The following is a 15,012-nucleotide window of genomic DNA, read 5'->3' as shown; positions in this document are numbered from 1 at the left end:
AATAGTTAATCAAGTCCAGGAGGCACAGAGAGTCCCATACAGAATAAATCCAAGGAGAAATACGCCAAGACACATAATAATCAAATTGTCAAAATTAAACACAAAGAAAACATATTAAAAGCAGCAAGGGAAAAACAACAAATAACACACAAGGGAATCCCCATCAGGTTAACAGCTGATCTCTCAGCAGAAACTCTACAAGCCAGAAGGGAGTGGCAGGACATATTTAAAGTGATGAAGGAGAAAAACCTGCAACCAAGATTACTCTACCCAGCAAGGATCCCATTCAGATTTGATGGAGAAATTAAAACGTTTACAGACAAGCAAAAGCTGAGAGAGTTCAGCACCACCAAACCAGCTTTACAACAAATGCTAAAGGAACTTCTCTAGGCAAGAAACACAACAGAAGGAAAAGACCTACAATAATGAACCCAAAACAATTAAGAAAATGGGAATAGGAACCTACATATCGATAATTACCTTAAATGTAAATGGACTAAATGCTCCCACCAAAAGACACAGATTGGCTGAATGGATACAAAAACAAGACCCATATATATGCTGTCTACAAGAGACCCACTTCAGACCTAGAGACACATACAGATTGAAAGTAAGGGGATGGAAAAAGATAGTCCATGCAAATGGAAATCAAAAGAAAGCTGGAGTAGCAATTCTCATATCAGACAAAATAGACTTTAAAATAAAGACTACTAGAAGAGACAAAGAAGGACACTACATAATGATCAAGGGATCGATCCAAGAAGAAGATATAACAATTGTAAATATCTATGCACCAAACATAGGAGCACCTCAATACATAAGGCAAGTACTAACAGCCATAAAAGGGGAAATCGACAGTAACACCATCATAGTAGGGGACTTTAACACACCACTTTCACCAATGGACAGATCATCCAAAATGAAAATAAATAAGGAAACACAAGCTTTAAATGATACATTAAACAAGATGGACTTAGTTGATATTTATAGGACATTCCATCCAAAAACAACAGAATACACATTTTTCTCAAGTGCTCATGGAACATTCTCCAGGATAGATCATATCTTGGGTCACAAACCAAACAAAGCCCAGGACCAGATGGCTTAACAGGCGAATTCTATCAAACATTTAGAGAAGAGCTAACACCCATCCTTCTCAAACTCTTCCAAACAATATCAGAGGAAGGAACACTCCCAAACTCATTCTATGAGGCCACCATCACCTTGATACCAAAACCAGGCAAGGATGTCACAAAGAAAGAAAACTACAGGCCAATATCACTGATGAACATAGATGCAAAAATCCTCAACAAAATACTAGCAAACAGAATCCAACAGCACATTAAAAGGATCATACACCATGATCAAGTGGGGTTTATTCCAGGAATGCAAGGATTCTTCAATATACGCAAATCAATCAATGTGATACACCATATTAACAAGTTGAAGGAGAAAAACCATATGATCATCTCAATAGATGCAGAGAAAGCTTTTGACAAAATTCAACACCGATTTATGATAAAAACCCTGCAGAAAGTAGGCATAGAGGGAACTTTCCTCAACATAATAAAGGCCATATATGACAAACCCACAACAAACATCATCCTCAGTGGTGAAAAACTGAAACCATTTCCACTAAGATCAGGAACAAGACAAGGCTGCCCACTCTCACCTTCTTATTCAACTTAGTTTTGGAAGTTTTAGCCACAGCAATCAGAGAAGAAAAGGAAATAAAAGGAATCCAAATTGGAAAAGAAGAAGTAAAGCTGTCACTGTTTGCAGATGACATGATACTATACATAGAGAATCCTAAAGACGCTACCAGAAAACTACTAGAGCTCATCAATGAATTTGGTAAAGTAGCAGGATACAAAATTAATGCACAGAAATCTCTGGCATTCCTGTACACTAATGATGAAAAATCTGAAAGTGAAATCAAGAAAACACTCCCATTTACCATTGCAACAAAAAGAATAAAATATCTAGGAATAAACCTACCTAAGGAGGCTAAAGACCTGTATGCAGAAAATTATAAGACACTGATGAAAGAAATTAAAGTTGATACAAATAGATGGAGAGATATACCATGTTCCTGGATTGGAAGAATCAATATTTTGAAAATGACTCTACTACCTAAAGCAATCTACCAATTCAATGCAATCCCTATCAAACTACCACTGGCATTTTTCACAGAACTAGAACAAAAAATTTCAAAATTCGTTTGGAAAAACAGAAGACCCTGAATACCAAAAGCAATCTTGAGAACTAAAAACAGAGCTGGAGGAATCAGTCTCCCTGACTTCAGAATATGCTACAAAGCTACAGTAATCAAGATAATATGGTACTGGCACAAAAATAGAAATATAGATCAATGGAACAGGATAGAAAGCCCGGAGATAAACCCACACACATATGGTCAACTTATCTTTGATAAAGGAGGCAGGAATGTACAGTGGAGAAAGGACAGCCTCTTCAATAAGTGTTGCTGGGAAAACTGGACAGGAACATTTAAAAGTATGAGATTAGATCATTCCTTAACACCATACACAAAAATAAGCTCAAAATGGAATAAAGACCTAAATGTAGGGCTAGAAACGATCAAACTCTTAGAGGAAATCATGGGCAGAACACTCTATGACATAAATCACAGCAAGATCCTTTTTGACCCACCTCCTAGAGAAATGAAAATTAAAACAAAAATAAACAAATGGGACCTAATGAAACTTCAAAGCTTTTGCACAGCAAAGGAAACCATAAAAAGACCAAAAGACAATCCTCAGAATGGGAGAAAATATTTGCAAATGAAGCAACTGACAAAGGATTAATCTCCAAAATTTATAAGCAGTTCATGCAGCTCAATAGCAAAAAAAGCAAACAACCCAATCCATAAATGGGCAGAAGACTTAAACAGACATTTCTCCAAAGAAGATATACAGACTGCCAACAAACACATGAAAGAATGCTCAACATCATTAATCATTAGAGAAATGCAAATCAAAACTACAATGAGATATCATCTCACACCAGTCAGAATGGCCATCATCAAGAAATCTAGAAACAGTAAATGCTGGAGAGGGTGTGGAGAAAAGGGAACACTCTTGCACTGCTGGTGGGAATGTGAATTGGTACAGCCACTATGGAGAACAGTATGGAATTTCCTTAAAGAACTACAAATAGAACTACCATATGACCCAGCAATCCCACTACTAGGCATATACCCTGAGAAAACCATAATTCAAAAACAGGCATGTACCAAAATATTCATTTCAGCTCTATTCACAATAGCCTGGAGATGGAAACAACCTAAGTGTCCATCATCAGATGAATGGATAAAGAAGATGTGGCACATATATACAATGGAATATTACTCATCCATAAAAAGAAACGAAATTGAGCTATTTGTAATGAGGTGGATAGACCTAGAGTCTGTCATACAGAGTGAAGTAAGTCAGAAAGAGAAAGAGAAATACCGTATGCTAACACATATATATGGAATTTAAGAAAAAAACATGTCATGAAGAGCCTAGGGGTAAAAGAGGAATAAAGACACAGACTTACTTGAGAATGGACTTGAGGATATGGAGAGGGGGAAGGGTAAGCTGTGACAAAGCGAGAGAGAGGAATGGACATATATACACTACCAAACGTAAGGTAGATAGATAGTGGGAAGCAGCCGCATAACACAGGGAGATCAGCTCTGTGCCTTGTGACCGCCTGGATGGGTAGAATAGGGAGGGTGGGAGGGAGGGAGACGCAAGAGTGAAGAGATACGGGAACAGATGTATAGGTATGACTGATTCACTTTGTTATAAAGCAGAAAGTAATTAAAAATGAGCATAAATGATATTTTTATAGTTATACAGTAACTGCAGTGTGATCTGAAGATATCTGCAATTTATTTTGGTGGCAAAAGTATATAGGTGTTTCTAATAATATTGTGGTTAGTCACCTGAATTTGTATCAGAAGAAAAGACTATATTTCAATTAGAGGTTAGTAAAAATAAAGATGTCATTATTTCTCCTCCAAATATAAGCCCCCTACAGGTTACTATGCACTACTAGGGCCTCCATGGAACCCAGGCTGGAATTTTGGCTAGAATGAGGCCCAGAGGTCTTGGTTCTTTAAAGAAGCCCCCGTGATTCTGATAAGTAAGTCCTCTCATTTCAAAGGAACCCATGGAACTTTGTGTACTTGTTTCAGTAGAAAACATAGAAATTGTACAAAACATCTCCAAAGTTTGGCAGTTTGATTTCATCTGGTGTTAAAAACAAAATAAAAACAAACAAACAAACATTTTTTTTTCCTACTGCAACCATGTTTAAATACCCTATGAGGGTCATCTCTGACTTAATCCAGGGGATTCCTCAGCGTGTCATTCCAACTCTAGCCTATTTTAACTTCTCTGGAAAACATTTTCCCCCAGCAGATCAAAACAAAATTAGAGAGTTTAAAAAGACCACTATAAGTAGGACATAATTAAAATGGTAAAAAAAAAAAAAATTCATGGCTAAGTTTTCAACAAACACAGGTTTGTATTATTGCTTGCTTGGAAAATATTCATTCCTGATTTATCCCACTAAGTATTTGAAAACATATTATTGGGAATTAAGGTACTCTTTTATGTGAAATGTCACTTCTTTTTATTAATACAATTTAAGGAGATATCTCTTTGTCTTTACCTTTTATTTTGACTTACATTCAAACGGGTATTTTGTAACCCAGAGAGATTTATGTAGCAAGGAAATTACTGAGAATATAATTATACACATAAAGGTTAAGAAAATCTCTTTTGGTCAGTTGTGAATCATCTACCAATAAATTTTCTGCAACATAGTTGTTTTGTCTATAAAAGTCTGTTAACAGAGTTGGAGATTTTATTTGTTTGTTTTTGTTTTTGTTTTTTACTCAAAGCCTTTTTTTTTTCACTTAAAGTTTGTTACATAAAAACAACAAGATATTATGGTTTTTCCCAAACCAAAATATCTTCACCATTCCCTTAAATCCTGTTGTTTGGGGAGGGGGAGGGAGGCTTCTATATTCTAAAATATAAACAGGTAAGGACAGGAGAAAACTATCATCCCTTGAATATATTCTCAACTGTTCAATTTTTCAGTTCTGAGATTTTGTTTCTAAATAATAAATGGTGACTTAACATATCGTTGCTAACCTTTTATTTTGCCAAGAATATTTTAAATATTGAATATATCTTTATCGTCTCCATCATTTCTTAAAATAAGAAATAGTTTGTCGTAAACTTCTGCTGCTTATATTCTATTTACTATGAATATAAACTGGAATAGATTGTGTTCAGTCTGAAAAAGGTGAGCTTGATTTGGAAGGGTTTGAAATGCAGGTACTCTGTCTCCAATTAAATTCCAACTTTTAACATCCAGCACTGACACCTGGAAATATCTGTATGAACTGATGGCCTCTATACACCACTCTTAGCCTGCTGATACCAATATTTACAACATAAAATTTAATTATGGGAATACTTTAGAAGTTTTTTTCCAAAAGAATGTTTTTTTCCAGTTGTTCTGAATAACCCAAAACAATATATCTACACCATTAACTGCAGTCTTTTCTCATATAACATTTGAGGCTGCATATATAGAACATGATCTTAGAATACAAGCTTTATGTGTGTCATTTTTTCCACGTGTATACATAATCTCTATTTTTCTCAGCCAGGTAGTGAAAACATCACTATGGAACAGCACTTCAGAATCCCTGGGTAGCAATTTAGTGTTTACTAAATAGTCTATTATTAAAGCTTTGCCTCTAGTCTTTCTTCTAGAATAGGCGTGTGTTAAAAATTTAACTGCCAATCCCATCAGTGCAATGCCAGTGGTAGGTGTGTAATAAATAGATACTAGATTAAAAACTGGTTTATAAATAATTTTTCAATATTTTTTTCAATTTAATTTTGTTTTGAGTGTCCAGAGAAATTAATGCTTCCCCTCAGGATCTGTCTTTAAAAAGACAGCTAAGCAATAGACTAAAAACAGCTAGAGATAATAGAAAGCTTAAATCCACAACTCTGATGTATATTATTAATGAATTACTCTTCTAGATGTCCCCCCACGTAGTCATGAGTGCTGTCAAATGACAAAACTAAAACAATTTAATAACGAGTTTGACGTCCTTTATTCAAGAGTAAACCGCCCCTAGATTGGGGGTACAGTGCCTCACAAGCAGTGGAGCACTATTCCTGAGGGATTTTGGGCAACAGCGAGTTTTATGGAACATTAGAAGAGGCAATGAAGGTCAGGGATTTCCTTATAGGCATATAGGCTACCAGGTCCTATTTTCTAGGGTAAGGTGAGCTAGCTAAACCTGAGTTGGAAGATTGTGACTGGTGTTACATTTTCTTTCTACTTTTCAGGAAGTGAAGCACTTCCTGTAAGTGTAGGCTGACTTAGGTTTAGATTTGTGACGTGGGCCAGGCCCCTGGGTGACCACCATTTTGTGGGTCCTGATATATGAATTAACTTTATCAGTGACTTAAACAGATTGCTTATAGTAAGATTATGATAGGTAACTAGAAGTCACTTTGGAAGCCAACGAGCAGACCCCTGAACAAGTAAATAATTAGATATTTTATTTGACTATGACAGTGGTTTGTGACTAGGAAGCATCAGAATCACCTGGAAGGTTTGTTAAAAGACTCATCACTGGATCTCACCCCCAGAGTTTCAAAATTGTGGGTGGATCTGGGATAGAGCTGGACGATTTGCAACTAGCCCCTGGTGAGACTAATGCTGCTTATCTGGATTACACACCTGGAAAATCTTTCATAATGGAGAGCCAGGAACATAGAAAACTACCTAGAAGAATATACAACACACATAGGCATTCAGCAGAATAAGGATACTGAGAACATGGACCAAAAGCAGTAAAAGAAGACAGATATCTAAAAGGGAGATTGGAGAGTAACTAGGATCCACCAGCTTGTCCCTCCCAGTGAAGAGGTACACTAAACAACCAATTCCAATGATGTTTCTGGAGCCTTCATGCAAAGTCAACACAACTAGAGTCTCTTCAAATTGGATAGACATTCCTTGATATTCTTAAAAGTCAAGATTAGTGTTGATGAATTGTACCAGAAGCTGTATCGATGGTAAAATTCAGTCGTCTAAAATCTATTTTGATCCATATCCTGTCTTCCCTAAATGTGTGAGTCCTTAACTAAAAGATTCCTGCAGTGGTAAAGTCCTTCCTGATCTAGAGCATTCCTGACCCTCTACACCCTCTGCTGCCGTTTGAGATCTTTTTTTTTTTAACTGAAGTATAGTTAACTTACAATATTATATTAATTTCAGGTGTACAACATATTGGATATTTTTATAGATTACACACTGTCAGGGAGGAAGAAATTTTCCTCTACCGTTCTATAACTTCTTCTGGCCGGTCTAAATTAAATTGATATGAGACAGATTAATAGGAAGTTTCTACCTCTTACTCTACCTCTGTGTCTCTCCTTCCACCCATTTCCCCTCTGGCAACCCCTGTTTGTTCTTTGTATCTGTGAGTCTGTTTCTACTTTGTTATATTTGTTCACTTGTTTTGTTTTTTAGAAAACATCCAGTATTTGTCTTTCTCTGTCTGACTTATTTTGCTTAGCATAATACCCTCTAGGTCCATCCATTTTGTCATAAATGACAAGATTTCATTCTTTTTTTATGGCTGAGTAATATTCCAGCGCGTGTGTGTGTGTGGATGTGTGTGTGTATGTGTGTGTGTATACCACATCTTATTTATCCATTCATCTGTCGATGGGCACATAGGTTGCTTCCATATCTTGGCTATTGTAAATAATGCTGCTATGAACTTTGGGGTGCATGTATCTTTTCAGATTAGTGTTTTCCTTTTCTTTGGATGTCTTTATGCCTGTTTTGTTTTCTGAGCTATAAAAAATATATTTTATATAAGTCCTTAAATAAGATGATTCTTCTTCCCACATGGAAGGAATATCTTAATCTTTAGCAATAATAGTATCAACACTCACTTTCCCTTTGGTAAATCCATTTCAGATTTTATTAAAGGAATGGTGATTGATTTGTGTGCTTGAGTTACGTTTATCTGCTTATAAAATGAAAGTGCAAGATGATAAATTCTGGGGCATTAAATACAAGCTCCATTGTTCCAGTTCTCTGTTCAGTGAATGAAAGGTATCAGACATTTTCAGTTTCTTTAAGGTGTTGTCTTACCTGAAAGAGAAAGGAAACACCCTCTGCTTCATTCTTTTCCTCTTACTGATCATAACAGCCATGAGTGTTCCTTGGAAACTTCCTCTATGCACACAGACAGAAAAGGGTTAGCATTGACTATAGCCTGGGAAAAACACTGGACCTTCTTTTGAAGAGGGAGTGGATGGGTCCTTCAATATACTCCAAAAGATAGGAACCACATCATCTCCCTGCCTGTCCAGAGAAGATAGGAGGAATCAAGATGTTTCCAGTCTAAAGGCATATTTTTATATGAAGATTAAAATCTGGAATAAATAAAAGGCAAGATAAAGGTAAGAAAGTGAGAAGCTAAAAGTTTCCAGTTAAGCCTAGGGAAGAGTGGATAATTAAAAGAAATCTTCAGAGAAAGTTCACAGTTGAGAGCATGGCTGTAACAGGTTTTCAGGGATAAGAAAAACCAGTAACTTAATGTCTTTTGTCACATGGAGGTGTCTTTTTATCCCATTCTGGTTCACCATTTGACACTTGGAGGTACAGGCTGCATACTCCCTCTTTTAGAGCAAAAACATAGCTTCCGATTTTAAATTAGGGCTGTTAGGCTTTGAATTGAATGAAATATCAAGAACAAAGCAACAAAGGTAAACACTGAGGTCTCCTTTTTCTATGTTGTTCTTAGGCAATGTGCATTTTTTTAAAAGATGAATTACACTCAACAGGAAAATAAAAGATTAATAAATTATGTTGCGGCAATTCTTTGAAGTTGTCATTATAATTGACCATTATAGAAATTGTTGGACAACATAGAAAAGTCGAATGAAACAAATCAGATGCTCAAATGACATATGCACTGATTTTAACTCTGTTAAATAACATATATGAGCAGGCAAACAAGAACAAGAAGTATTATGCAAAATTTAAAATTACATTTTATGTCATTACGAATAATTCTACTGAGTTTTACCATCTTTTAGACATCAAAACATTTGAAGCTTAATATTAAAATGTTAATCTCTTTGCCTGGAATTTCATAATTTATTTCAATATCCACAGCATTAAATAACTAGAAGTTTCATTTATGGCTTTTTTGTTTGTGTTTTTGTTTTGTCCGCGTGCTTTTCCCTAGGAGTGGAAACTCATCCAAGTCAATCTTTTCTACTGGACATGGACCGTTTGTACAACTAAACACAGCACCTAATGGCAGTTTAATATTAACACCAAGGTGGGTCTCAAAATGTGTTCTTTGACTAATTGTACATGGACAGGAAGGAAGGTGGATTTTGAAGTCAGTCAGATTTTAATACCGCCATATATGCCACATAATCTTGAAAGTTGTTATTTAATTTTTTTGTTATTCAGGCAATCTCAAACAGTATCTAATCGATCCTATCCGATAACATTGCCTAATCCTCATATACATATGGTAAGTAACAGGGTCAAATGAAGTACTACAGTGTAATTAGAGAGCACACTGATAGAGATTCAATAAGTTTTACTTCCACATTCTTTTTATCCATACTCTTGGATTTATAAACAAGTAAACCCCATAGAAAGAAATGGTGAGAGTTGGAATAAATAGGTCCAATGTTGATCAGACTAAAAAGAGTGACACAATTAGTTATCATCAAAAGAGAAGAAAGGGACAAAAATGTCATGGTATTCTTTTCTCTAGCAAATAGAATATGGTTATTAAGTGAAAGAGTACAGACTTTAAGTTGTGCCTGCATTTTCTCCTTTGCTCTTTACAAATAGATCCACTTTTACAGCTTTTACTGATGTTTTAAAAGGCAGCATCCTTCCTGTATTCAAAGATCTGCTTTAGCTTAGATTATGTCATTTCTGCTGATAGGGAATTAATGATAACTTCGGTTGGAATTGGCTTCTGAATTTTACAGTTCCATTAAAGGCCAGCTTGGATGGGAAGAAAGTAACTTCAAGAAGAAGCTGTAACAACAGACAAGGATTTAAGATATCTTTGCTTGTGCATTAGCTTGAAGTTTTTTGTTGAATACACTTAATGGTGAAAAGTGAAATTATATAATTACTCAGCTCTTCATGAAAAGTTGCCATTTCCGTGAGCTCAACCAATAAAACAGATTGTTAAAGGAGTATTCTTAGTACCAAAGTACTTTGCAGTTGAATATTTTATATGAATATTTTCAGGGCCTTGACTGATTTTATTAGCCTCATCGAGGGTGAAGCAAAGAACCTGCAAGTGAGAAAGTGGCCTACTAGATTTCCTTTCTATAAAGCATGTCTAAATTTGCATTACCATTATAGATCTTGAACAGTGTGTATGCTGAGAATGTCTCTTATTTATATTTTATAGACATTTAAGAATCAGTTAGAGAAAAAGGAAAAAGTACAGAATATTTTATATTAATTATATGCATATTTAAAATAAGAACTAGTTTATTCCATGCTTATCAACAAAATGCCAGTATCATTATACATTGATGTCTTTATTGTATGTATGTTCATGTTATTTGAAAGAGACACCATTTACACACAAAGATACTTGAAACTTTCATCACATCAATAATCCAGAACGTTCTTAGTCTCTTCCTTAATTAGCCACCTTATACTGGGTTGACAGGAAATCAGACATATATGCACTTAGTTAGTATGTATGTATGTATGTATGTATGTATGTATGTATGTATGTATTGCAGAAATACATTTATTGTCCCATGAAATCTGGTGTTTTTGAAAACTCCCTTTCACTAGTGGTCATAATAAAAAAATTAGGGAAGGAAGAGGATATCAAAGAAAATGATTCTTCCAACTATGAAGATGGACTTAGATCCCCATTTTTTTCTCCTATTATGAGGCATATGCATGACTAGACTACTATTTTCCCACCACTGAGAGAAGGCCATTCAACATGGTACCAGCAATTGACCTGATATAACTGGAAATGTACAATTCATGCTGCTGCCAGTATTGGGTTTCCCTTTCCTCCAATTCTTTGTCTAGTATTCCTAGATAACAAAAAAAAAAAATTGACAATATATATTGATTGACAATGTGTTATAAGCATGGTGCTAGGTACAGGATATAGAGTGCTTATCAGCAGTTTATTGAATGCCTGTCCTGTGACAGATGCTGTGGCAGAAACATTGCAATGTTACAGAGGTTATTTCTAGTCTCTTTGACTTAAGTAGCATGGCTCCACTGTAAGGATGAGGAGAAAAGCCTGGTGTTGATAAGTGACTTGGACTCATTCACAAAGCTGGAGGCAACATGAGATTCTAACCCAGGTTTATCTGGCTTTAAAGTCCTCCACTTTCCATTCTACTCTGCTACCTCTCAACTCTCCAAGGCAGCATATCACTTTAAATAACAGTTCTGGAAAGGAAAAAGAAAGAAAAAAGGCCACTTGTTGGGCAAATATAGGGAGAGAAATCAGTTCATTTTGTCAACACAGTAGATAAAAACCCATCCATTTGTATCCCAATCTTGTCCCACTGGGCTGAAAGCAAGACACAGGATCATGGCACTGACTTTTTTCCCATACAGAGGGCTGACCTAATTCTGACTCCAGGACCAAAGGCTAGGAAAGTTATTCTATTTTTCTCTAATCTCTATAACGTACCTGGACAAATGTACTCACTGCTCACTCTGACCAGAGGTGAAGCAACTTACTGCTGTATACTGAGACCCTACATGTGTGTTTGTGTATGAAAATTTTGATTAACCAAAACACTTGAAGAATGAGGTGTTAAGCTCAGTTTAATTCTCTGGTAACCATTAAGTTAACCAAAAACTTTTCTGTGCTTGCTGAAAAGAAATTCATCCATTTTTTACAGACCACAGAGTCTTAAACTTGTTTAACAGCTAAAAATGATGAACCATTTTGAATATGAGTTTTCATTGATGGATATTGTAGATGTAGAAAGTTTGAATGAAACTTGACAGTATGCTGGGGCACATCCTAAAAATGACTTCTCTCCTAACCATGGGTGGATAACAGAAGAAGTGTTAACTGAGACTTGTTCTTTGGGTAATTATGAATGCATATTGATATATCTATATGTAGATAGATATACTTACATGCACATTGCTTATTAATAAAATGCATAGTTACTTATATTTCAATTGGCTATGTCTGCTCTCGGGGATTTGTCAGACAACATGAATGCATGTAATGTCAAGTAATCCTTATCATGTATGTTCCAGACACACTGAATTGTTTTATTGTACTTAATGATCTCATATGCATCTTGGGTCATGTTTTGTGTTTTTTGACTTGTTTTTCCCTAAAATTTCAAGCACCGAAAAAACATGCACAATAGGTGTTGTTAAATATGTAAATAGAAACCGTTAAAATTATATGTGTGTATGTGTGTGTTTTAATGCAAACGACAGCTACAGTAGCTGCCATCAGGGAAAGGTGTGGGCAAGTACTTTAATTCCTTGTGTTATACTGATCTCTAGTGGTTAGTAAGTATAACACATTTAAAATTTTTTCTTTGTTTTAATTTTTCTTTAGAATTCTTGGCTTTGAAAAAAGTTGGTATCCAAGTATTTAAATGGGTACTGAGTTTTTAATTATTTATGCCTGCCCTTTATTTTATATTTACATGTCTGCCTCCCTTGAAAGCAGGACTCATGATTCATTCATCCTTGAATTCCCTGAATAAAGTAAACAGACTCACACAGTTTGGGGCCCTGAATAGTTGTCTCGATAGCAATACTGAAGCATATTCTGTATTATAGAACGGTGAAATCCAAGGTTGGTTCACAGAAACTAACAGTAGCTACCGTTCATCAAGTATTCATTGTGTGTAACGCACAATAATAATTCCATTGCAAATATTTATTTACATCTCACAAAACTCCAATAAAGTACTATTGCCCCTGTTTTATGGATGTTAAAACTGAGTCTTGGGGATATTGAGCAACTTATCCAAAATCACATGAGGAGTAAGCAGTAGAGTTAAAGATACGAACTCAGCTTTATTTGACTTTGAGGATTTTCTGCTGTGCATTTTATGTATGACACATTTAAAAGTCCATTTTACTAAAGAGAAAAAATAGGACAACTTACACTATGTTTTGCTTTAAATTTTGTGTGCACCATTTTTGAAATACAGTTGTTCTTCTATTACAGTAAAGAGTGCTTAGAGGATTCACTGATTCTGTTACAATGTAACCATAAATGTAAGTAAATATTTCCTCCTGTTCTCCTTCAAGCCTTCAGTTTAAAATTCTGTTTATTTTTCTTAATTTATTGATACACCCAAAAGGATGTGCACAAAATTTCATTAATAGTAGATAACACAGACAGAGGTGGCAGAATTTTAAAAAGGCATTTAAGAAGTAAGGTATTATACTTCACAAATTTCCATGTCCTTTGAAATCTTGAAAAAGATTATTTTTTATGAGTCAATTTTAAATTTCCCCGTGATATGTGAAAATTTTAAAAATGTACACTTAATACTTATGGGAGTACTGTAGTGAAGCCTTGAAATTACACCATCCTGAGCTTCTCTGTGTAATAATACCTCCATCATTCAAGCTCCTGAGATTTACTCCAATGGCAACAATGAAAACTGTCAACATGCCTGCGTACAGTTTTCTCCAATATCACCCTGTATGTCACTTTGAAACTTGAGTCTTCTCAGCCTGTTGTTGTGATCTACAGGGAGTGTCAATTGCAGCACATCAGTAAGGAATCTCCACACATTATGAAGACTGTCTTTTGGTTTTACTGAAGACGGTGGCAGAAGCAGTGGCATCAGTGTTTCCTATTCAGTCATCACAATCATTCTGTTTAGAGTCATTATGTCACCTAAAGTTATTTTGCAGTGATCCACTCAATTTTCATGACCAGAGGAAATCCACCAAAATAAACTAGAAGCTCTTTCTTCAATTATCTTAATAGCATGTGGAAAAAAACTGGTGGCTCAAGAAATTAGCCCAAAGATCGTTGGAGGAAGCAATTCCCGAGAAGGAGCCTGGCCTTGGATCGTTGCTCTGTATTATAACGACCAGCTGCTCTGTGGGGCTTCTCTGGTCAGCAGAGACTGGCTGGTGTCGGCCGCCCACTGCGTGTATGGGTGAGTGTGATATCACAGCTGGCCCCTCCCCAACGAGGTGACCCCAGCAGACACTGTGCATCCCATTTCAGGCAGCCTCCCCAAACCCTCCCAGCAGGGAAATGTTCCTGCTGTTTATAACATTATAAACTTTCCAATCATTTTCCCATTAAAATCATGTATAAAAATAGAGAAAGTATAATTAAAATTTACTCTTCATTAGACCCTTGGATCAAGTATTATGGTTCATACATACATAAAAATTGAAATTTCCACCTATTTACAAGGTAAGCATTTTTTAAGGTATAAAATTAGTTTTCACTATATAAATTGTGCTGGTTATCAGCCAATTAGGACAATATTTATTGTCAGCAAAGTGTCAATGTCAAAAAAAGCATGTATAGATAGCCTTCAAGTTACAAATTAAAAGGTGTGCCCTTTGAAATTCATGTGTAAGCACGTTGCTCTGAATTAGCATAAAAATGTTTCCTTACTTCTCAAGTCAGATCTATTTTGATGCTAACTGTAACTAAACCTTAGAACTAACATCAACCATGTCGAATTCTTTCTTTGATATGACAAAATACATGCTGAATTTTAGAATTTATCTTCTCCCTCTAGAGCAGCCATTCTAGACCCTATCAATGGACGTAGCTCTGTACATACAAATATGAACTCATAAGGATAGCTCTAATTCAAATAATATACCATACGGTACATCCTAGTCTTTTTTCCTTCTATATTTGTAGCTCTTATTTGTGCTGTCCACAAAATATCTATGGAT

At 35.6% G+C, this 15,012-nt stretch overlaps 1 protein-coding gene across 1 annotated transcript in view; it reads left to right on the top strand.

The window, feature by feature from the left end:
- TMPRSS15 (transmembrane serine protease 15) overlaps nucleotides 1–15,012 on the top strand; it is a gene marked incomplete at both ends in the record, with an annotated part of 146,367 nt that overhangs the window by 109,890 nt on the left and 21,465 nt on the right. The window contains 3 exons of the mRNA XM_082625270.1: nucleotides 9,314–9,409; nucleotides 13,301–13,350; nucleotides 14,075–14,249. Coding sequence (XP_082481396.1) covers nucleotides 9,314–9,409; nucleotides 13,301–13,350; nucleotides 14,075–14,249 — 321 coding nt within the window. The remainder of the gene's footprint in view (nucleotides 1–9,313; nucleotides 9,410–13,300; nucleotides 13,351–14,074; nucleotides 14,250–15,012) is intronic.

The sequence above is a fragment of the Mesoplodon mirus genome, assembly GCF_964341445.2.
Source record: "Mesoplodon mirus genome assembly, chromosome: 6".
Lineage (NCBI taxonomy): Eukaryota > Metazoa > Chordata > Mammalia > Artiodactyla > Ziphiidae > Mesoplodon > Mesoplodon mirus.
Note: the sequence above shows the minus strand (reverse complement) of the source record. Positions and strands in the feature narration are given on the sequence as shown.